Here is a 23,729-nt window from a genome sequence, read left to right on the forward strand (position 1 = left end):
CCTACCTGAGAGGGTAAAAATAAGTGGGTGTATAAGTCCACACCAACACCTTGCTTTTGGATAAAGAAATGATAGATGAAATATGAAGTTTTTATGGCAAGATGATGACACATCTGAGCACCTTTGCCAAGAAACTGAGATAATAGATTTTCTTATGCAGCGCTTGCAAGAATAGGAATGGATGAATAAAGATTTGTGAATTCTTTTAGACAGACAGTCTGTTCTTCCAAGGAGTGTAGATTCCCAACTCCATCAGAGCTATACCCATTTATATGACCTAGCCATTTAGGTCCCAGAATGTAACAGTCCTTTACAAAAACCTCTGAAAGAAATCAAACAATTATGGAATAAAATTCCTCAAATGGATTATTAACTGACTGAAACATGGGAAACAAAGGAAAGGAATGGATTGTTAATTTTTCACATTAGAGAGAAAATATTGGCCAGGAAGTAAGATGCATGACTATGCTGAAAGCACAAGTGAAAATGGAATTAATAAAGAGGCAACAAAATATATCACATTACAAAAATATTTGGAGAGGTCAATTGTAAGGCAAATTGAGTGGAGGGCTGCAAGAGCATTTCACAGCAAGTCCGGGGGGGACAAGCAGCAAATTAAATCTTGCATTAATACACACACACAATAAAATAACCATGACCCAAGGATAGTCTTTAAAGCAGTAGAACTCCATAAAAAGATCTGAGAGCTTTGTTGCTCCCTCTCTGAAACATCATCTCCATGTTCAAGAGTTGACAGAAAAACATATAAAATGCTAAGAATTTTAAGGAGAATTGAGAATGAAACAGAAAAAATACTGTTATAAAGCAGCAGAAATCTATGAGGCACAAACATCTTGAATGCTGTAGGCAGCTTGGCTCAGCCCATTTCCAAAACAGAGGTGAACTAGAAAAAGCTTTAGCTCAGAGCAAAGCAAAACTCAGGTCAGAGGTCCAGAAAGACTCCTATATGAGGAGAAACTAGATAAACTACAACCCTTGTACCTGGAAAAGAAATAAGCAGGGAAGAGGGTAGAGGGATATGACACAATTCCACAAAGAGTCACAAAAAGAGAATTAGCTATTTCTCACACCCCAGCACAAAGGGACATGCAAGCACAGTGTCTGACGGGAGGTTTGAGATAAAAAAGGTGGGCTTTTTCTCACAGCATACAACTACATTGTGGGAGTCACTGCCACAAGGTGGTACGGAGGCAGAAGAAGGAATATAAACTGGGTAAAAATAGCTGGTTACAGGTGGAATCCTGAAGAAGTACTTTAAAAACGTTATTCTATATTTGTCCTTTTCTTATACTCTTTTGCTGGACACCCAGTACTGGGCACTGTCAGCAAGAGGATACCTGACTAAATGGGCCTTTGATTTTATGTGGTATTGTTGCTATGCTCTTGCATTTTCACATACATTAAGGGTTAAATTCAGAATAATGTCTGCGCTCGGGAGTTTTGCCAAGAATACAAATTTTGGCGTTTTACCTCTTAAGCACTGTGACAGGAATTAGTTAAATCCAACTTTGTAACTGACACAGTGGTTAAAACCTTCACTCAGTCCTCAGCGCTGCTGTCCTTGGGTGCAAGACTGTCATCAGCACAATTTCTCTTCCCCTTAGTCTTTGGTCCTGAGGAATAACACTAACTGAAGAATTCACCCTCGCTATTCTACCATATCTCCTCATGTTACTTATCAACAAATCTGGAAACTTTGCTCAATAATAGCATAGAAGTTTTAATGTGATGGATTCATCCATGGAAAAAGGTTGTGTTGCATTGATCCTGAATATACAGTAGTACATCCAAGTGCAACCTATAGCTGCTTTACTATTCCATTCTTGAGGAAATCATATTTCAAACAGCTCAAACACTGAGAACATATAAAGGCAAATCACATACAGGGAACATGAAAATTTAAGGTTGATAATATACATCACTTTGTGGTAAGAATTTCCAGAAAAATCTTTTACAACCAGACTCAGATGCTATTTACACACCTAAATAATTATTAGGGGGTTTTCAAAGGAGCTCAGTACTCAATGTGCTGAAATCTTTTGAAAACCTGGTCATAATAGTCACAATGGGAACTGTGCTCTTTTGAAAACTAGTCACAGCTGAAAGTGCCAAGCCAGCAAGAGCCGGAGCTCAGACAGAGAACTTGCATCGTAACATCTCTTGAAATACTCAGCGGTGGATGATGGGAATAGGTGAGTATCTACTCTACCCTCTGATCGCAGCCTGCATCAGATGAACAACCAGTTGTGATTTTTCCATTATATTGATTTCCCAACAGGAAACCTGGCTTCCAAAAAAAGCTTTCCTGAGAGAAAATATTGATTTTGAGGCATCAGTTTGATTTTCCCTCAGAACATTGTTTCCATGCTCTGCAGCTCCCACTTCCTCCAGGCAGCCTGCGCTTCCCAACTTGTGGATCCACAGAAGCCGAACTAGTGAGTAAGAAGGAAATCTGTGCCTTAAAACTTGTGATTCCATACAATTTGGCCTAATGGGGACTTGAAAAGGAGATATCTGTGGCTGTCCTAGGCTCAACACTCTGTAGTCCCATAAGCTCTGCAGCTCTTCGTGCTTTCAGGTTCCTAGTTCCTTGGAGTCCTTATGCCCCATAGGGTGTGGTTTAGTGGTCTAGGACTGCTTTAGGTGACTCATGGTATCCCATGTGGCTGCCAGGTGCTACTCCAGAAGGCCACAGCACTCACTAGCCCTGAACATCCAAAGGCACCTGAAGAGGCACAGGATGCCTGTGTTTAGGCACCTGAATTGCTCCAAGCCTTTCTGCTCCTCGGCAGAGTTTGAGACAAGCTACATCTCTGAGGAGCCCATTGTGCCAAGCAGATGCTTTACCCAGCAAGCGAGGCAGAAAAAGGTAAACATTTTCTTTTTTTCTGCAATAAAATTTCTTCAACTCAATAAGAATACTCATATCCTAGGCTGGAACAAAACAAAGTTATTCAAAACAAAAATATTTTCTACAAGAAAGAAGAGTTCGCCTCTTTCACAGATTCTAGGTAAATGCTGCCCAGGAAGTCTGTGAAACAAAGTTTTGTGCCTTGTTCCTCTCAACCACAAACTTCTAAGACATACAAAGACTTACCTACCTACAATTAGACAATAAGAAAACAAGAAGTTGCACTAGCAGAAAAGACTAAAAGGGTTTTTAAACTGTTACTTAGAAAGAAATACTTTTCTTTTTTAAATGTAATTCTTGTAAGCATTCTCTGATTGTAGAATTACAATAAAAGGAAATTTCTGAGTTTCCCATTTACTCTCTCTATACACTTCATAATACCTCTATTCAATTTGTCTCTTTTTTAGTCTTCTGTCTAGTCCACACAGGTGTTCACACTTTTTATTTTTCTAATAATTGCCATATTCATTCTCCAGATCCTTCCAAGACCTTCTATAGCCTTCATGGAATGGGATGATCAGAACTGGACAATACAGTCAGAAGAAGGCTGAAGAGAATTTTTGTCATTAAAATATTCAGGCCACATCTTTATCTATTTCGTCTTCTCCTAGGAAGGAGAGGTGTTTTCCCTTCAAGAGGTCTAACCAGAAGCTAACATTTAGTTCACCTTAGCATATTAATCCTATTGAACAAGGTGATGAGGTTCATGAGGTTATGCCATAGCGTCCTTCCATGATAATGTTATTTCCCCAATTGATACCTGAAGTTTTTACATAATTTCACATCTGCAGGTCGAAAATTTAAAACAAACAAAAAAAGCTGAAGTTTGAATTGCATCATCCTACAGTGTTATTCCTTATCCCTAAATACCTGCACCCAGCCAGTCAGCGTTTGCCATGTATGTACACTTACATGATATAACTCATTGGGACTGCAGGGACTTCCAGACTTTGGCTGGTCTAATGTTGTTGATGATGCAAAGAGAGGATGCTAAAGAGGATGTGAATGTGGAATAGTCTGTCTTGACACTGCTATAATATTGCTTATGTTAAATGATATTAAAATATATTCTGTGGTCACAGAGGTGAAGATATAGTGCTGGGTGAGGGTTCTGCAAGACTATCTGACAAGATCAGGGCCGTCTGCAAAGACAAGTGATGTTACCATGGGCAGAGTTAACATGGATCCTAATTAAAGAGTTTCACACCATCAGACCTTGTTTCTGTTGCTTATAAGCCCAGTGAATTTTAAATAATTACATTGAAGCTCCACTTACAGGTGGTTTTGGTCTTTTTTATGTTAATATAAGTTACTTGATTACATCTCCAAAAGCTTAAAAGAAAAAACTCACATTTCCATTTTTAAAATTTGAAAACAAGTCAGGCACTCAAAATTTAGAAAGTTCCTAATTTATAACCCTTACATAACATTGTTTTTCCTCTCTTCAGGTGAATACTTCATCTAATTGATAAACTAAATAATCCTCTTGGGGAAGGCATTTAATTCTGGACTCTTCATGCTTCTAAATAATTGACTTCTCCATCAAAACTTTCAAAACTACAGTTATTTTTTTAAAAATTAGACATATTCAAAACTTACCTACTGATGTAGATGAGGACTTGGCACTGTTCTTCACAAGTGCCTTCTGTACAGAGCCTTGCTATACATACGTGAGCCTTTGAAGAGATTTTTCTGCATGTATGCTCAGCCTAATCTCATTGCCAGTAATAGTGACTTCACATTTTTATGCTTATTTGGACTTTCCAGTGCGTTTAACACAAAATGCAGTCTTTTTACCGTACTTTTAGTATAATTGGAAAGAATCCCTGATTTTTTATTTCATCGCAGTAAGAAAACAGTAAACTTTCTAACAACATCTAGCCTTCAATAGAAAAGGCACAGATTCTTTTAGAGGGAACTTCAGTAGATGCTCCTGTGTCTTTGAACTCACTCACACTTTTTATTCATAGTGCACGTACAACTCAGTGGGAGCCAGGGAAAGGGAATAGTTCGACGGGTGCTCAGTTTTGAGGTGCAGCATATGTTTACGCAGGTATCTGGATGTATCCCCTACCCTATGTACTCTCTGCAGCTAGAGGAAGGCTTCCAAACTTCTCTGTTACAGAAAAACCACCCACCTTTTTAATATTGACATAATCTCATTGATATATATTTAATTTCTGTATTTGACATACTTATTTTAGATACTTATTAATACCTATATACTCTCAGGCTGTTTTGAGGAAGGTGGTACACCTCAGTCTTAGGAAATCGTTACACCTCCACCCTGTAAACATGATCACACTGTCACAAGCCGACGTGTCCCCCCGGGGAGCGGTGGGGTGACCCGAGCAGGGAGTCGCCTCCCGCACGGCTCTCGCAGGGGGCCTGGGGACCGAGAAGCCCCTTGCAGGTGCCGCTGCCTGCGGGCCCGGGGCTGGGGACGGGGGACGGGGCGGGGGGGTGTTGAGGCCGTGCCTTGGGCTCTGCTGCCCTCCGGTGGTCCCGCGGGGAGGGTCCGGCCTGGGGGGCGGGAGGGTGTTCCGGGAAGGGCGCTCTCCCCCGGGTCACCTGTCCCCAACCCCCCGCTCCGAGCCCGCTGCAGAACAACCGCAGGACAGGGCAAGCCGGACCCCTGGGATGCCAGGTAGAAAGCCCACCCTCGCCTCCCCCCTCCCCAGCAGGCTGCGGCAGGAAAGATTTAAGAAAAACCCAAGAAATGCGTGCGCGGAACTGAAGAGGGATGGAGGGTGCTGGTGGAGAAACTGCGGTTTATTCTTCAGCGTCAACTTGTGCTGGAGCCACCCTCGCCCCAGGCGTCACTTTGGGAGGTGCTGACACACACCCATAGCAAAAGGCAGAAAGGAGAGAAGATACAGCCAAGGCAGAAGGTAGAGCAGCTTGTCCGTGTCTATAAGCAATGGAACCAAAAACGCAGGCTGGGCATCCTTATCCCAAGCCCAGCTTTATTTCTTAGGGCAGTGGTTTGCAACCTTTGCCGGCCTGCAGCCAGGTAACCCCCCAGCAGCACAGCAGCATGGCACTTGGCTCTTGCCAGCCATATCAGATGTCCCCGTGGGGAATTTGTTGCCCTTGGGTCACAACTTAGGGATTACCATGCTGCACACCCACACTGGGTTACCCATCTAGCACAGCCCACAGCAGATCCCTGTAGCCTGATGTAAACCACAGCAAATTTACATATCATAAGGAGGAAGGCAAGGAAAGGTAACATTGTGTTATTCTATTTGTGGAAATTACGCCAGCTTGTCTCCTGCATGTTTTTTCTTTCTCAGACAAACACCATCTCAAAAGATGACTTTTCAATTGGCTGAAATCAATTCGCTATAGCTATAAACATGCACATTTGGGCAATGTTATAAAGGCTGCATTTAAAAGGAAGAAGAAAAAAAAACTGAGCAAAAGTTGATTGCTTCACATCATTATTGGCAATTCAGTTCAGTTACTAGTAAACTGTTAACTATATTAAGCAAACTTTCTTTGACTCTGACTAGTCAAGCATTGCTATGAAAGTATACAAGCTCTAAGTAGGCCAAAATTACAGCGAACTCTCTGCATTGTCCAGAGCAAGGAAGGAAGTTGGTAGCTAATAACACCACAGTAATAACACAGCCTCTGCTGCTTCCCATGACTCCACAAGCTCCCTTACCTTATGGTGTCTAGGGTTTCCAAACTTCTCCAGCCCTACCACAGCCAGCTGCTAACATCTGAAACACTTGTGCTGCTCTCTTTCCTGCTCCTCTACCATGGGGTTGGAGGAATCAACGTAACATTTACAGCACCAGAAATCCGTGCTCTACATCCCTCTATCCATCCCTAATTCTGGAATCTCAGGGTTTTCCTGGTATTTTGGCCTGATGCACTGCAACATTAACAGAACTGCAGAAATACAAGTCACATACAAACAGCCGCAGTCTCCTTCCTGCCTGGATGTTTATAAACTGCAAAAAACGTTGGCCTGAGAATTGCCACCAGGATCCATTTGAGCCACCTTCTCATCTTGTGAGACCATTGTCTGCTCCTAGTTTCCAATATCCTTTGATCACATCTTAAAGCTGAAGCTTCTTACATGCTGACATTACACAAACAGGCAGATGTTAATTCAAACTACAGGTTTATTTTGGTGTATTTATCCAGCAGCTTCTAACTGTAATTCATTTTATTCCAAATCTGTGCAAGGAATATGTGTCTTATTTATACTCCATTAAATATGAGCTTTAATGATTCTGAAGAGTGTTATATCACCAGGAAGAGGCACAGTGCTCAAAAAAGTCAAGATTCTGTACCAGGGCAGTACCTTCTGCGTTTATCATGCTGTTAGCTGGCAGCAACGTGGGACCAGAGTCTATACATGGATCGAGAGCTACAATGCAGGACATGCAGAGCAGGGACAGGGACACAAAGATGGCTTTAAAATCCCTGTATGCCTCCTGCACTTCCAGGTCTGGGTTACCAAGTCCTTCCCTTCACCTCCATGGGATTGCTACTGAGGACTCCCCATGTAGCTTCATTGCCCTGTACATCTTGGCCTGAATGTCTCACAGCTGAACATGGAGAATGCTTCCCACAAATCAGAGGGTTATTTCTAAGTCCCATATCCTGCTAGACCTACAAAGCGTGGAGCTTTCCTCGTGGCTTGATCATGACTTTCATTTTTTTAAGCAATGTGTTACTATAGCATGAAAGGGTAGCAGAAGTACCTGTGAGCAGCCCCTGATTTTGTGGTCATTCCCTTTAGAGCATGGTGCTGATTGTAAGTTCAGCCTTACAGCTTCCCCACATAACACCCCCTTAAAATTTGTAGTAAATAACATTGTCCAAGTTAGTGCCACGTATGCTACGCTCCTCGTGTCTCGCTAGCAAAGCCCTCTCTGCCACAGCCTAAGCTAGAATGCCTTTTGTTTACAATTTCACCAGCTGAAAGACCCTTTTGAGAACAAAAAAAAAAAAAAAAAAGAGGGGAAAGAAAGAAAGCTGAAGAGGCCACTATGAGGATCTAATCTATGGCTAAGACCACCCCTTGACTGGCAGTCTGTATTGCCATCAGCTGTATGCATCATGAACGCATTCGAGTTTAGATCAGCTGTCTGTGCCTTCTCCCTCATTAACATTGATAAAAGCGATGGCCTCTGCCGGGCGCGCGGCATTCCTCAGCATACCAGCTGCAGCTCTATCTTAATGCATCCTATGGGCTTGGAGAATTAATTAGTTCTGATAGTCACCATGTTTCAAAATGATGGCTGTCATAACCCCGCAGATAAAATTACACACCCCTAGAATTTTCCACATTGCCCATTCAGACTCTCCATAGGCCACCGTTGGCTTCTTCAGATGTATGGCACTGGAAAGATTTAACTTGCCAAACCTTTTTTTTAAATCTCTTTGTTACATTCCAATTAAGTCTGTGTTAATCAAAGGCAGTATTTCCCAAATATCCCTCCCCCCCGCCCTCCTTTCCACAGGCCTCCTCCTAGGCAACTTGATGGTTTGTGCCCCCCTTCCTCCCACCTACAATTAGCATTCAGACGTTTCTCTTGGCAGAGTCAAAGCCTCCCTCCCCCTAGGAAGCTTTCTTCTTCTGAGCACATTTTATCTTTTCCTACCCCTCTGCAAGGTGCTTTAGCCAGTTTCTAAACAAAGAGCAAAGTGACTTTTCTCAGACATGTGGAGCTTCAAACTGTATTCAAACACCCCTGTGACAGTTTTCCTGCTGTCACTGGCTCTAAAACAAAAGCCACATACAGTAGAAAAACAGTAATTCATTTATTTTCTGCTGCTTACTTTCAAATGATTAAGTAAAAATATCGAATTTAGCTCAAGACTGCCCTCACCCTTGACATTCTTTAAGACCTCACTAATGAGGCTGCTCCCTTGGGAGAGGAGATGAGCTGCACGTAGGGTGGGATGTACCAGAAAAGCAGTACCAGCTTTTATTACACAGCACTCATGAGCGTTTGGGCTGCAATGAGTGCTCTGCTTCAAAATGCTCATATTTCTTTTTTATTTCTTCCTCTAAAATGATGGTTTTATCATATGATGGTGAAATGGCTGAGCTTTGTATGAGCCTCTGAGAGCTCATCATATGCAGTTCAGCCATCCCTGTTAAGAGAGCTTCACATTCAGAAAGTTCAGGGCAATGATATACAATGTGAGTCATGTAGACAACAGTCAATTAGGTTTTTTCTCTAATGCAAAAAATTATGTGGTTAACAAAACAGTGTGGAGGAAAGTGAGGGCTGCAGCCATCCTGTCTGTATCTCCACTGGTTTTTATTCACTTCTAAACTGCCCTCATGCACCAGAGGCCTGACTCTAAGAAAGAACATCTAGCTCATTGTGACACTGAAATGAGTTGCAGCACAAAACATTGTTTTCAAAAACACCTACATAAATGAACCACTGCATTTTCTCTGGTTGGTTGACATTTTCAGCACAGAAATAGAAGCAGCAGTTTAGAGAGAGGCAGTAGGTGGATGAAGAAAATAAAAAGGCAACAAGCTCACATCTACTTAAAGTAGGAGCATCCAGTCCACGAATGCAATAGCAGAGCAGGCATAGAAGGAAGGCAGCGATACACACAAGTGTATGCCACAGCACATGGTACTTGCAGTATTACAGCACACAAAATGACTCTTACTAATCTTTTTCCCCACACTGCTTGCAATCTCAAAGTTTACAGAGGTACAAGGATGACTTGCAGCTAACACAGAGATCATCCAAGTGGCCGGGATATCCCCATGGAGGCTTGACTGGACTCCTCCATGTCAAATTGATCCCATCTTGCCCACGGTCACTGTCACTCCTACATTGCTTGCTGTCACTTCCCTCACATGTATCAACATTATTTACAAAAAGGGGACCAACCCCACAGACACATTTGTATTTTTGGTATTTGTCATCTAAGGCTTCCAAAATTTCCACCTTCTTGTAGGAACGAAAGAGGTCCAAGACCTCTCCACCACTCCAGCTGGACACAGAATGAAGCACAGCACAAAGCTAAAATAATATATCCTGCTAAAGCCAGAAAAAAAGTAAGAGTAGGAAATGCAAGAGCACAAAGGTCTCAGCTGAGCTGTATAAGCAGCAAGATAACAAGAATGTGATACCCTGCCACCATGACCCTGGAGGAGAACGGCCGCAGAGCTACACAGGCTGGGTGGCCAGGACAGGATACAAACACGTCAAGGGCAGGAGCCAAACGTTGGCACAGACGTGGCAATGCACAAGGTAGCACACTGACAAGTGAAACTCCCACTGGGGATCCTAGAGGTGTGTGGACCCCTCAGCACTCTGTGGCCAGGCACCACCAAGAAGAGGGGAGAAAGGACACAAGTCCCAGCCTGCAGGGACCACCACCTTCACAATTCTAAAAGCACAGGGCAAAACCTGGCAGACAGCGTGTCCTGCCCGTGCCAACAGCGTGCCAGCACCCAACACCCCCACGGACAACAGCGCTAGAGCCAGCAGCTGCCTGGTACCTCAGGCACTGGCCAGGCCATCCAGGCAGCCTCCTCCCAGGCAAGGTGCTACACCAGCTCCCTGGCTGGCTGGTGGGTACACTGCCACACTGCACAGGCTGCTTCAAGCACTGGGGTGCCACCTCCCCACCCCTCAAGTCCTCGGGGAGCCCCGTCCTGTGTGTCTGCTGATGTATCAGCTTGTACTTCTGCCCAGAGTGGGGTAGGAGCTGGACAGACAGAGTCATAGTTAGAGCCTGGCACTATATTTAACCCTCAAACAAGGGGTCTGGTCCCCATCACCAACATGAGGAAAGGGTGGCTGTTCCTCCAGAGCAGGGAAAGCAGCCGTCACAGCATCTAGCAGGGAGGGGGTGCTTCCACATGAAGGGAGAGGAAGGAAAGGGAAAAAGGGTTTACTTCACACAAATGCCTATACGGGAGGTAAGAGCAGATAACAAGAGAGCTGATGTGTGTTGCTTGTTATCTCGATCTACAGGACAGGAAAGGGACGTGCTTGATTTACAGCTCCTTTCATCACTGTGCTGTCTGAAGGGGCAACAGGCAAGAAACCCAGCTGACCTCAAGCTGCTGCAGGAGCTGTCGGCTCCTGCCATCACACACACGGGGACCAGGCAAACACGTTATGCCCAGGCAGCACAGACCCTGCCCACACCCAATAAGGCACACCTGCAGAAGAGGGAGGATAAGTTTTACTCCCAAACATTCTGCAGAGAACAGGATGCGTCCATGGGCTATCATCACACAGGAGAAAAGATCCTCCAGGATTCTGCTCTCTTGGAGAAAAGTCTGAGCCATTCCTTCTGCCAGGCCAGATCATCCATTGTAAGCAAAACTGAAGTAACATGAAAGGTCTTGACCTCAGAAAAGAGAAACGGCACTTCTCAGGGCCATACATACCGTCAGCACATACATCACAACCCCTGGCTGCTATCTGCTCTGCATAAACAAGAAGTTATTTACTTTTCTTGTCCTATAGCAGAAAGGAACAGGATCTGATGAGCACGCAGGAAACATCTTGCCCTGCCAAATCCTACTAGCAATTTTGCAGTACTTAGTTAATCCGTACAACAAAAGCAGACAAGTTTGTGTATTATACGTGTATCACCACTGAGTTCTTTAGGAAAAAACCATGGAGTTCAAGATAACAGGCTACAACTGCATCAAACATTACATTTGTGGTCTAAAGGTGTATGCAGCATCTAGCCATGACCGCAGGTAAGAATTTGGGAGAAAGCACTACATTTGCAGCTGTTGTGGACTCTTCAAAAACTTAAGCTAGCTTCAAAGCACAACTTTGTATTAAGGCACCCTTATGGAGTGCCTTCAGGTGACTGAAAAATGATAACATCAGGGTGACAAAGCAAAGCTGGCAAACTGGAGGCAGCTAAATTATTAGGTATTTCAGACATGAGAGAGGCTGCTTTCACAAGACTGACCAGAGCAGCAGCAAAGAGCAGCACTACAAAAGAGCTGAACAACTCTGAGAAGAAAGAGAAACAGTTTTGCTTTTGTCAAATCTAGACGTCTGTCTACTCATCCCTTCTAATCATATGCAGTAACATAGCTGAGTTAATTTTCCTCTGCTTAGCTCCAAGAAATCAGCCAAAACCATTTAATAAAAATAGCAAAAATTTTTTTTAGAAAAACCACTTTCTTATCCAGCTCACCAAAGCTGGAGGATGTTCTTTTGGCCTCCTCAGATAGTAGTATTTCTCCCAGAATCACATTCAGGAGACCCACCGTTATGCTATTAGGGCTGATAAGCCAACTTCCAGAGATCCTTTGCTCTGCCTTAGATCCGTTGAACAAGCATAACAATGACAAGCACAGCAGTTACTCCAGTCCCCTATCCATGCCCACCTAAAAGAAGAAAATATCTTCTGTCATACTAGTTCAGTGTCCTTGGTTTTGTACTGTCAACAAGCTTCAGAGAGAGGGATAAATGAACAGAGCCCTGTCAGGATATCCTGTCATTCAGTTAGGAAAGGTTTATTCAGCTTTGCAGTGAAAACTTTCAGCAAAATAACCTGCGTTTTGGAATTTTTCCTGCCCACAGGCAAGCTTCACATGCTGTATCTTCCACTCATTTTCCTTCAGGAAGACAAGAGTCCTGTTAAACTATTTGCCTAAGAATGCAGAAGAAATAGCAGCTCTAACAAAAGACCATTTTACGTCAGAATTTTAGTTCTCATGTCTGGAGGGCTTTGAAGGACAAAAATCAACTTCATCACAATGGAAATAAATTCAGTTGTTTTATTCTTCTTGGGCTTTTTGGCTGCAGTGAAACTGTGTTTAACATCACAGGTCCCAGATGAGGTAAGAAGCAGCTTTTTATTTAAGTAATGAATTATTATATGTCTGTATTACAATATAGGGGTGGGGTTGTTTCACTGTTAGAGAGAGAACTGTTATCAGATACTGTCTCTTATAGAAGAAAAATCCACCTTAACAGTCACTGATGCATACGACACTGAATTATAAACTAAGAGCTCTGCAATTCTGTCATCTGAAATAACAGAAATGTATTTTTACTCCACATGAGAATTTAGTTCAAAGGATATGTCATAAGTAAAGTGAAAAGTCTCTAAAAATGGCAAATGTGGCAAAAGACTGTAGCTGAAACATTTGTCAAAAACAACAATAGAAAACAGAATTTCTGCTAAGTCAGAAGATAAAAGCAGAATTTTTTCCATAGTGAAAATTATCCATTCCACTAACCGCAAGGAGGAAAAGGTATTTCAGATAGATAGGGGGAAAATTCTAAGGGATTAAGCTAATGGAAGTAATTGTATAAAGTCATAAATTTAAGTAAAAGGTTTGTAGACTTTTGGGGAAGTGGTGCATTTGTCATGGACGAATCCTGTGGATCTGTGGAATTTCACAAAATCTGTTTTCACCACCCTTGTAGAGAGGCAGAAAGTGTTGGGGTACGTATCTGAACCAGGAGTTCAACAGCGAGACATTCACTCATCTAAACTGTCTCACAGCATGAGGCTTTAAATTACTGTGTTCTGGAGAACAAATACTTGTAGAAAAGGAAACAAAAGGACAGGGAGAAATTGCGGTGATGGGGTGGAAAGGGGAAGCCACTCAGGGGTTTTGTGGATTTTTTTGGTTGGGTGGGTTTTTTAAATGCTAAAATACTTTGAAAAGTACAAACAAGTGCTGGGAAATGCTTTAAATGTACTCTGTCTCTAAAAAAAGAGCCACTAACAAATCACTTTTCTTCCATTTTCCCTACCAACAACAAGGGAAAAGGAGGAAATGGGAGAAAGTGGAAATAACCCCACCATTCCAAAATAAATAGTGTTTTATAGCTGGTAGTAAGGAAAGGGTATAACTTATTTTCATTTTACCTTTTTGAAATCTCTTTGAATTTTCTCATTCCAAAAATGTAATTTTGTGGGGTGCCTTTTCGAGGACAACTTCTGCAATGAGATAATTTCAGCCACTCCTGCCAACAGCTTTTTCACTTCTGAACCTGAATATCCTGCAAGTCCAGCCATCTGCTCTTAATGGTTTACACCGAGCACCTGCGAGGAGCACGAGTTGGTTCAGTAACATACTTCTTTAAAGGCTCAAAAAAATCAGCCAACACTCTGAGTTTATGATTCTTCCACATTAACAGTACTGATTTGACTCAGCAGTAATGCTCCAAGGATTAAAGGTGCCTGGCCTGTGTGCATTTGTGCTTTGTTGGTTCTTGCTCTGGTGCTCTCATTAAGGATGGGACATTGAGGTGGCTGCGCTGGTGCTGAACAACAGGGTTTTGAAAGGCTTGAAGCATTCAACCCCCCTCGTGTTGGTGCCTCGTGAGGTCGTTTTGGATGGGAAGCGAGGTGCAGAGATGCTCTAGTTTAAATGCTCTGCTGAGAGGGCAGGGAGGCTGCTCAAGTCCTCCCAGCATGGCACTGCTCACCGATTTGGCCAGTGTCTGATCGAGCTGTGTCCACATTATACCCACATCTGGAATAAGGTCTCAGTTTTATTTCAAAGATGCTTGAAATGCATCTATGCAACAGTAAGAGGCTTTACTAACCAAATACTTTAATGTTATCTAGATCAGATTTCAACAGTACATTTATAACGACTAAAATTTGACAACTAAATAGATGTTGCAATGAACTTATAACTGGGTGATGACCGTCAAGTGGAATCCCTCAGAACTCATGAAACTTAATCTCCTTATCAGTGACTGTGTTACATCCCCACAATGTTCACTACTGAAACGTGCTGCTGTCACAAACATTGAAGGAAGGATAACTAACAAGGGGAGAAACTGCTGGGGTGAGGGTTTCATCCAGGACTACTAGGCTGTAGCACATACAGAAATCCTGCACAAGGTGCCAGTGTACCCACCCAGGCCAACCACGAGCTTCTGCAAAAAGGCTGCAGCATCCCACACATGCCCAGAAGGTCCAGTACTACCTGGACGGCACAGGGCTGCATTTGCACATATCTTGTTTGGGAATCCCTGGACAGAAATACTGGAGGATTTCCATTAAGCAACACTGCCATGGGGTCCATCCTTGGAAGTGGTGGCTTGGAACATGCCCTGCATAGCAAATGACCTGAAGCTCCAGCAGCGATGCTGCTGCACAAATGGTTGACAGTCAATCTGCCAAGGCAGGGGACAAAGACGACCTTGCAGGGGGAGCATGCAGGTCCCATTCATGCCCACAGGAATTGCCCAGACTGGGTCTGACACTCCCTATCCAGGTGGGCTATTGGCAAACTGGGCAGGCTCAGGAAGAGAGCTGGGGGGTGACTCAAGGACTGGGAAAGAGGAGTTACAGCAAGGGATTCAAGAAATTATATTTATTTAGGTGCACCATAAAAATGTACTTTGATCTCAGACTCTAAGTATTCATAGGAAGGGAGTAGTACACTGTAACAGAATAGATTTCTACCTGTCACACAACTACAGAAAAGCAACAACTGGAGACTGAAGCAAAACCATCACAGACAAATCATAACAGAAGTAACACACCATGGTTTGTTTCTCCACAACTGACTATTTCCAAATTCAATGAATACTTCCTAAAAGGTCTTCTTGTTCAAACTAAATTTGATACAAGAAGCTCCATTATCCTGTATTGTGCTCCTCTGGTATAATTGTCCTTCTGGCTTTATGATCTGGGAAATTACTTAAAATATCCACAGACAACTATTAACATAATATTTTGAAATGGATGATGCTGCTAGAACTGGCCCTTACATACACACATGCACGCAGGCACACACACAGTGGACAGGCACAGTTTTTCAAGATAAATGTTAAGCATTTCCTCATGTTGCCCTGGTAATGATTCAGACATTGCCTTAATTGACTACTCGACTGCTTAATTGAAATCCCATTTAGAGAGTTAATTTCAGTTCTATTGTGTCAGATAGGAAGTTTCTCATGGTCGATATTGCTTGAGTGAGTTAAGACCACCTAAATGGGTCCATACTTAGAGAACAGTGGGTAAATGGTTATCTTAGAATAGAAAATGGAGCAATTCACAGTACTTCCTCTCCAATAATTATTTCATTTATTATTTTTTGTTGGTCTTTAAGATTATATTTTGCATTAGATTATTTCTCGCCATTTGTGGATTATGAACTCACTTCTATGAATACTCACCAGGAAGTAAGAAGATGAAGCCAATGTTAGACGGAATTCATCAGAGACTGTTTCCTTTAAAATAGGTTGACTGTTTTAGTAATAGGAAACAGATACTGGGTTTGGCACATAGACATTTTCAAATCTATGATTTCTATAACGACAAAATACTGTTGTCACAATACCCCTTTGCCACCTTCTCAAGTATTTTGTCAGATTTTCATTCTTGAAACTGGGACCTCCACATCAAGGGGAGTGAGCCCTTGGAGTTGAGCTAGAGGACTATGGCCAGGTTTCCCAAGCTGGGCTGGTTCCTTCTGTGGCTTACTCTAGATCCAAAAAGAGGAGGCTGATCTTCTCAGATCTCAAATCTCAAATCTACCAGATCTGACTGCAAAGCTAGGTGTCATTCTTTTAAACCAATTTGGAAACACCGTCTGTAGTCTTTTAATTCACTGTGGTGGTGCTGATAATATGAAATAGCTTTTGAGAGGAACAAAGGCTTGTGCTGTGCTCTGTGTGCAAAGAGCCACAAGCAACTTCCTCCTCACCTTGCATTTAGTTTTGCCATTGACTGGAGAAGGCATTTGCCAGCACTTGTCTTTCTCCATCCTGCTCTGGGTTTGCACGGTAACTTCAGAACTGATGCGCTGTAGGCTGATGCTGTCTCAGTAACCGGACTTTTAAGTCTGCTGAACTTAGTATCTATTGATAAAGCATTCTTAGGAGAAATAAGACACTCAGAATGGTTTATCCTGCAGTGGTTGGACATATGTTGTGCAGACAAGACTACTGCAAAGTCCTAATATGTGGTCTATTACCTAGTTCGGCTCCAGAGCAGGGAGCTCCTGCTGAAATGCATAGAGCTTATGGCTGTGAGTGAGAACAAAGCAGAATTACATTTGACATTTTTCAGCAGTACCACTGCAGGCAGAGTTAAAGCAACTCAGAGAAGTTTTTCCTTCTTTTTAATTAATCTTCTCATATTACAGATGAAGAAGCAATGTGACCAAAAGCTTCTCATTCGAATGAAAACTCAGTGTGTACCTTGCTCTTTAAACCTCGAAACCCAGTGCCCTGCTGGTTACACCAAAATTACCAACGGAACTGGGATACCAGACTGCAGGTATCTCTTCTGTCAGAGCTTTTCTGCATGAATGTTGTTCTCCATGAATTAGATGTTAGTTCATGTTACAAATGCTGTATTCTATGCTGTTTCCTTAAGGAACATTTATTGTTGGCTTCATTAGCTCCAGAACTCAAGCTTCATTCAGAGTACCTCAAGCCTAACATTAATCAGCAAATGGTATAAGAGGAAAATAAACATTGCTATCAATGGCCTGTCAGATGTTCTTTTAAGTGATATCATAAAATCACTTCCTTGTTCATTCTGAATAATAGATATGAATTATATATAAATATTATACAATAAATATATATTATCGTATAAACTATATTTAAACATAGTTTATATCATATATTCTCATATAAATAATATTTTTTAAATTGCCAGATTGGGGAGGGGTGGGGGTTGAAGGGCAGGAAGATATATATCAAAACAAATCTGAAATCTTGCCTTTCAGGTTAAAAAAAAAAAAGGAAAAGCAGTATTTTAGGGAAAATGTAACTATTTTGAGCTTACTTAGCATTTAAGGAACCTTGATATTAAATAATTTTTAAAATACTATTTCAAATCAAAAGTAAGCAAAAACTGCTGTGTTTAGGTTGCAGAAATAAAAATTAAAGATAAATATACTATGCAAATGAAACAGCTGCAAGGATTTTTGTAGACTTTGATGTTCAATGTATGTTTAAATGAAGAAAAAAAGGCAGATCAACGCAACTAAGCTTCAAGTACTTTGGTCTGACACTGAAAGGAGGAGAGGAGGTTAAGAATTTCATTTTTCCCCATAGGAGACTTTTAAGTACTTTACAGCAGCTCCAACTTCTTTTCCTCAGGTATTATCTAGAAATGAAAACGCACACACTCTCTTTTCTGGGATGTCGGCATCATTGTACGAAGGAATTTGAACAACCTGAGTGCTGCCAGGGACACTGGGGCCCAGACTGCATGCGTAAGCTTTTTTTTTTTTTAAAAAAAAAAAATAGAATCTGAGTTGAAGCAAAGCAGTGATTTATCTTCTTTTCAGAAACTATTCCTGTGAGAACTTTGGTCCTCAGAGCTTATTAGAGGAGTAGTAATAACAAGCAGTTTTCAGCTAAAACTTAGAGGATTTGGAGAAACACATATTCCAAGCCTAATCTAACAAGAAAAATTAATAGAAAAATTCAAAAGACTCAGGGAAATCCCTTGGTTTTGAGATTTTTAGAACAAATCATTTCATTCAATGCCTCCAAAATGATTTTTCATTTAGGAGTATCTTCACAATGGATTTTTAAAACTGAGATTTTAAAACTGCAAGTTTAAATGTTTCATTTTATGTCAAAAAAAGCCTCACCTGCATCCACATCATTCACAGATCTCTTCTTTAATTCTTTTTTTTTTTTTTTTTTTTTTTTTTTTTGGATGCAGGGAGGGTCTTTTCTTTCAGCTCAACTTGGAACAGTTTTTCCCTCCAAGTTTTCTGAACTGCCCACGTATGCTGAAGGCCATTATGAAGCAGGGGTAATCAGAAGTGCCTCTCCTCCCACTGCCCCTTCCTCAGGAAAAGCCTTTCAGCATCCCCACAAGTGCATCACCCCACAGGCTACTGAGAGGGGCATCAAGACCTGCAGAGGAAGTTTTTCCTTGCCCAGACAGAGAATTTCCTTCTTTAGTTAATGGGGTCAAGGTCTGGTTCAATGTCCATGAAGTCCTTTTGTCCACAAAATAGATTAAAAAAATAATAATAATTTTAGCCCAAGCTATGATTTGAATTCCAGCCATTTATCTACTAAAGCAAAACAGCCAAATCCCAGCTTCCAGCTACTTCTGTAGAAAAGACAGGCAAATAGCTGAGTACGTAGCGTGTGGTCATGTCTTCTGAAGATAACTACATGTGTGGTGATTTACTGTCTTCCTACCAAATGCAGTCTAAGTGCCTGGTACGAATAAGGTAACTCTACACGTGATCATCACCCCATTTCAGGGTGCTCTGGGCACCACGCGAGGGGCATTGGTGTTTCCAGAGAGGGGCAGAGCTCTCTGCCCCTGAGCCAGAGCCCTGCCTGCACCACCACGGGCAGGAGGCTGCAGAGGCAAGGAAGCCCTCTCTTCCTTTGAACAAACTTCCTGGTCCCAAAAAGCAAATAATCAAGGTCTCAGCATTGTTTCTGCTGTCATTTGGAGGAGGAAAATAGCTCTTTGCATTATCACAATCTCTCCAAGAACATACGACGTGCCTTGAAATGTTTGGAGGAAAGCCAGTCCTTCCTGAGGCCAGAGAAAAATCCCTGACTAGGGGTTTAATTCACATTTAGCATCTGACAGTAATGACAAAACTGGCTTTTAAATAGCACTCTGACTTCCTTAACAGATAGCTCATTCTGAAACACACAGTGCTAATGAAAGATGTTTTGTCCCACTCCCTCCCCACAAAGCGCCCCAAGCCAACCAGCCACAGAGGAATCCCTTTGGTAAAAAGTGTAAAGGAAAAAGGGAAAGGTATGGTGGGGGAAAGGTCCAGGGGGAAAAAGCACAGCCTTTTAACACTGCCAGTATCATCCAGCCACAGATACCACTGCTAGGGGAGCTCAGATGTCCCATATGTGTAACCGATGAGCTTCAGCAGGAGCTCAGCTCAGGTTCCCACTCTGGGCAAATATTTCCATGGCTCCAAAGCAAAGCCTGGGGACCAACTGAATGGTGCATGGTATGAGCAACTGAGTAAAAAACACCGTAAGAATAAAGGAAAAAAGGAGGAAAAAAAAAAGGCCAAGAGGAAAGATAATAAATTTAATTCTATCAAATTATATGCTCCAAACTACATCTCTACAAGTTCTACCCACCACTTCAGCCTGCAGGGAGACAGATGAAAAGAAATAATCCCAGAAGCTGCATTTGAAAACACTTGGGAATTAAACTAAATTAAACTATGAGGCAAAAAGTCTAGTAGATTTAAGCTCTTTTGGCCTAGATATAAAGATGTGGCCTTCATACTCTGATGGTTGTAAGAGCTAAGCAGAAGTATCTCTTCCTTACTACTTTTTGGAAAACGTCCTCAAGAAAAGCAAAGGTCTCACTTCTCCCCAGTACCAGGGTGGCAGCAGGGGCTGTGCCACTGTCACTCCAGTGTCCCGGCACTGCCTCCTGCAGCCCCACCAGCCAGGGGGAAGTGCTTTATCTGCCTGACCAAACTCATACAATATGGTAATTTGCTAAACTTCGGATAAAGCTGTCCCTTGGTGCTGGTATCAAAACAAGAGGCAACAGTAGTGAAGACAAGGGGAAGTGTAATGAATGCCAACTGCAAAAAAAACTGTTTCATCAGCAATTTTAAAGTATCCTGTCCTAGAAATTATACCATAAACGCTGAGTTTTTGCTTTCTTTGCACATCAATTAAAACATCATTGCAGGTAAAATTGTTTCAATTCAGATCACGCATTAAACAGTTTGCATCTGTGTCAGTGCTAAAGATGAAATTTACTTATCACATGGTAGCCAGAAAACAAGATTCACTAAAAGTCACTTTTTAAAGATTAAAGTATTTATTACTTTACCTTATTTCTGCTTATTCCATCTCAATTCTTAATAAATATTTTTATTTCAACATGCATGAGACAAACTGCACTAAAATTTTCAGCTTTAAATATATTGTTTTTTCACAAGAAGTTTACTCAGATCCGGGGGACCTCACAGACTCATCATTAAGGAATAAAATAAGAAATACTAAAAGATTGGTATAAAGCCAAAGTCATCACTAATATTAGGTGTATACATATACACACCGATTTATCTGCTCATCACTGTCCAAAACAAACTCATTTTCATGAAAACCGCCACATCACTTAAACGCTTTAAATCAGGATTAAGTTACTCAGTGGGAGCATAAATCCAGTGATGCCTATTTCCACTCACACAGAACAGAGACTCTTTATAAGCAATAAATCTACCAGTAAGGCACAGAAAAGAACCTATGAGGGCAGTAGGAGTTTGACACATTTAGATAACAACCTGCATCAGGATTATGGCACTGAACGGGAACTCCAATTGCGGGAAGGAAGGGCTTATAAAAGGGAGTTAAATCATTTCCACAGAGAGGCTGACAACTATAAAAAATGAGGATATCCCTACTAGTGAAAAAAACTGAAAGAACAATCTGACTAAAAATTACTGTAACATGCATTTCCTATAGGTGACCTTTCAGTAAAAATTTGAATATTGAAAAATTTTGGCCAAAAATTAAACTATTCTGATTTAGAAATATGTACCTTATCCTCTCCTGCTGGCTAGGGTTTTGGGTCAGATCCTGTCTCACCTGATATATCACTGCCTGTAGTCATGGTTTTAGCACTAGAAGATCTAACAAGCATAGTACATCTTCAGCACAGCGGTTTTACTAGTGACCACAGCCCACTGGACAGAAGTGGGTTACGGGATACCCAAATTTCAATTTCCAAGATCGTTTGAATCAAGTATCATAGTCTTATGGGAGGTAGCAGGGAAAAGGAAAAACTTTCCACATAAAGCAAATACAATTTGTGGGGAAAAGAAAAAGGCTTATTTAAACGCTAACTTAGCATCAAATATAATTCTAACAGAAAATTTTCAATCAATCAGAGCTGTATTAACACAGAGAAGCAGCAGTCAGGCGAACTCCACCTGTATCAAAAAAGCTGACCGTTTAGAGTGGCTGCAGATAGAGGGGGATCAATGGGGACAAAATCAATATGGTACTAGAAAAAAACTATTTTTGGTGCAATCCTTTGATTACCATCACTAGCTTAAGTTCCCAGACTAGAGAGGGTGATGCTCTCTCTGCTGAAGCTGAGATTCTAGTGAAGAGAAGAGATTCAGACAGCTGCAAAACAGCAGCCATCACTCGAGGTCCCTGCCTGGCCCTAAACCCTGCAGCCTCTGAGGTTGTCACCCGCAATGTGCAAGGGAAGCATAAGGGTCAGAGCAAGCTGGCTGGTGGGTTAAACACTGTCATTTCCAGCATGTCCAGGAGGAGCTGCGTCACCATGCAACAGGAGAGGACATTGCTCCCAGGGTATAAATGGGGATGGAACATGCACTTGTCAGGTATGTCCTTTCTTTTAAGCGAAAAAATGTAGCAATAGCATGTAAGCTTTGCTAAGAAATAATGCGTATTCCACTGTGTAGATACATTAAAGGAAAGTATTTCAGAAAGAGCAGAGGTGATCTGCTTGGAGTTAATTTTTTGCTTGGATCACACTAATCTTCACACTATTATTTGCACAGATTTGAGCATGTTCGGGTTAAATTATTAAAAAGTTCTTCCATCTTGCCTTCCCGAAACAGGTGTTTTGAGTTCCTCTGATTTTTGGAGTGTGCTATTACCTATGGCTTTTTGCCCTAATTAGAAAGCACTTATACTTGGGACTATAGTCTCAATACAATGTTCCTTTGCATATGTGCTTATGCAGTGCTTCATAACTTCAGTCAAAAAGATTTAAAAAAAAAAAAACAAACCTTGATTTTTTTCTGCTTCCCCCTCTACTGGTTAATCTTTCCATTACATCAAAAGCACACCTCCTGGGGACACATGAAAAAGAGACAGTGAGAAGTAGTCAGAAAATCCAACCTAACAATTGTAAGAATGATTTGGGCATTAGGCTTGATTATGGTTCTTTATTGTGAACCTGATATTCACAACATCTGATTTGAAGTGTAAGATCTAAAAATTATTTTTTAAAAAGGCAGAGAGTGGGGAAAGAAAATCATTCAAAAGACATCTTCTAGATTGAAGTAGTTATTTCTGATTTGCTGATTGAGCCTTTTGTGTTCTTTTGGCACCTAAGGATGCTGTTTTCAGGCTGCTAAGCATATATCTTCTGTATAGAGGTAAATGAGAAACTTAAGGTTTTATCTCTGTTCTGTAATTCACAGAAAGGGTTTGGTGGGACAGCCTGTGAAAAATGTGCTGAAGACAATTTATTTGGTCCTCACTGCGCATCAGGTAAGTTTGAGCTTTCTTTATTGAAGTGGGGAAAAGAAGGTGAGTGAAAGCTGTGCTCAGACACTAAGAAATCACAGTGAAATGGGTAAAGGGTCTAAGGGTTTCTCATCAAGAGCTGCTGTCTGCTTCAGGGAACACAATGGGAAAAGAAAATAGGCAGCTACTTATTCATGGTGGGGCTGGATTCAAGTCAGGACCATACAAACACTCTCAGTGTAGCGCTACAAAAATATCTTAATCTGGTCTTGAATACCTTTGTCAAATAAATTGGGGATTAGAATCATCTGTGTGTTCCTGCAGCTCTGCCTCCCTGTTAACAGATTTGTATAATATCTTTCAGTTCTGCCTGTTTCTTAAAGTTTTCTAGTATTTTATTTACCTTCCTGACCTCCACTGAACATTAAACTGACAAATTGGAAATCTGCCTAAAAATATAATATTAAGAAATATCTCCTTCTTTAGTGGTAATATTTGTTTATCTCTAAGTAAAACTTTTTTTGTTCCCTCAAGATCTACATAAAGTTACTTCTAAAAAGAGTCATGAATGGCCTCAATTTAAATAGTCTGTATTGGTCTTTCTACACTAATCCTACATCGTTGCAGTCTCA

At 41.6% G+C, this 23,729-nt stretch overlaps 1 protein-coding gene across 2 annotated transcripts in view; it reads left to right on the top strand.

The window, feature by feature from the left end:
* Positions 1 to 11,549: 11,549 nt before the first annotated feature.
* Positions 11,550 to 23,729, top strand: part of STAB2 (stabilin 2) — an 89,591-nt gene continuing 77,411 nt past the window's right edge. Inside the window, exons 1-6 of one of the 2 annotated variants that reach the window (XM_040596802.1) lie at positions 11,550 to 11,648; positions 12,490 to 12,749; positions 17,031 to 17,164; positions 17,998 to 18,113; positions 22,138 to 22,223; positions 23,052 to 23,121. In XM_040596802.1, the coding sequence (XP_040452736.1) occupies positions 12,666 to 12,749; positions 17,031 to 17,164; positions 17,998 to 18,113; positions 22,138 to 22,223; positions 23,052 to 23,121 (490 nt within the window). In that variant the 5' untranslated portion in view covers positions 11,550 to 11,648; positions 12,490 to 12,665. Of the gene's footprint in view, positions 11,649 to 12,250; positions 12,750 to 17,030; positions 17,165 to 17,997; positions 18,114 to 22,137; positions 22,224 to 23,051; positions 23,122 to 23,729 lie in introns of those variants that run through there. The other variant, XM_040596803.1, reaches the window with a different exon arrangement.

Source organism: Falco naumanni, chromosome 5, assembly GCF_017639655.2.
Source record: "Falco naumanni isolate bFalNau1 chromosome 5, bFalNau1.pat, whole genome shotgun sequence".
Taxonomy (NCBI): domain Eukaryota; kingdom Metazoa; phylum Chordata; class Aves; order Falconiformes; family Falconidae; genus Falco; species Falco naumanni.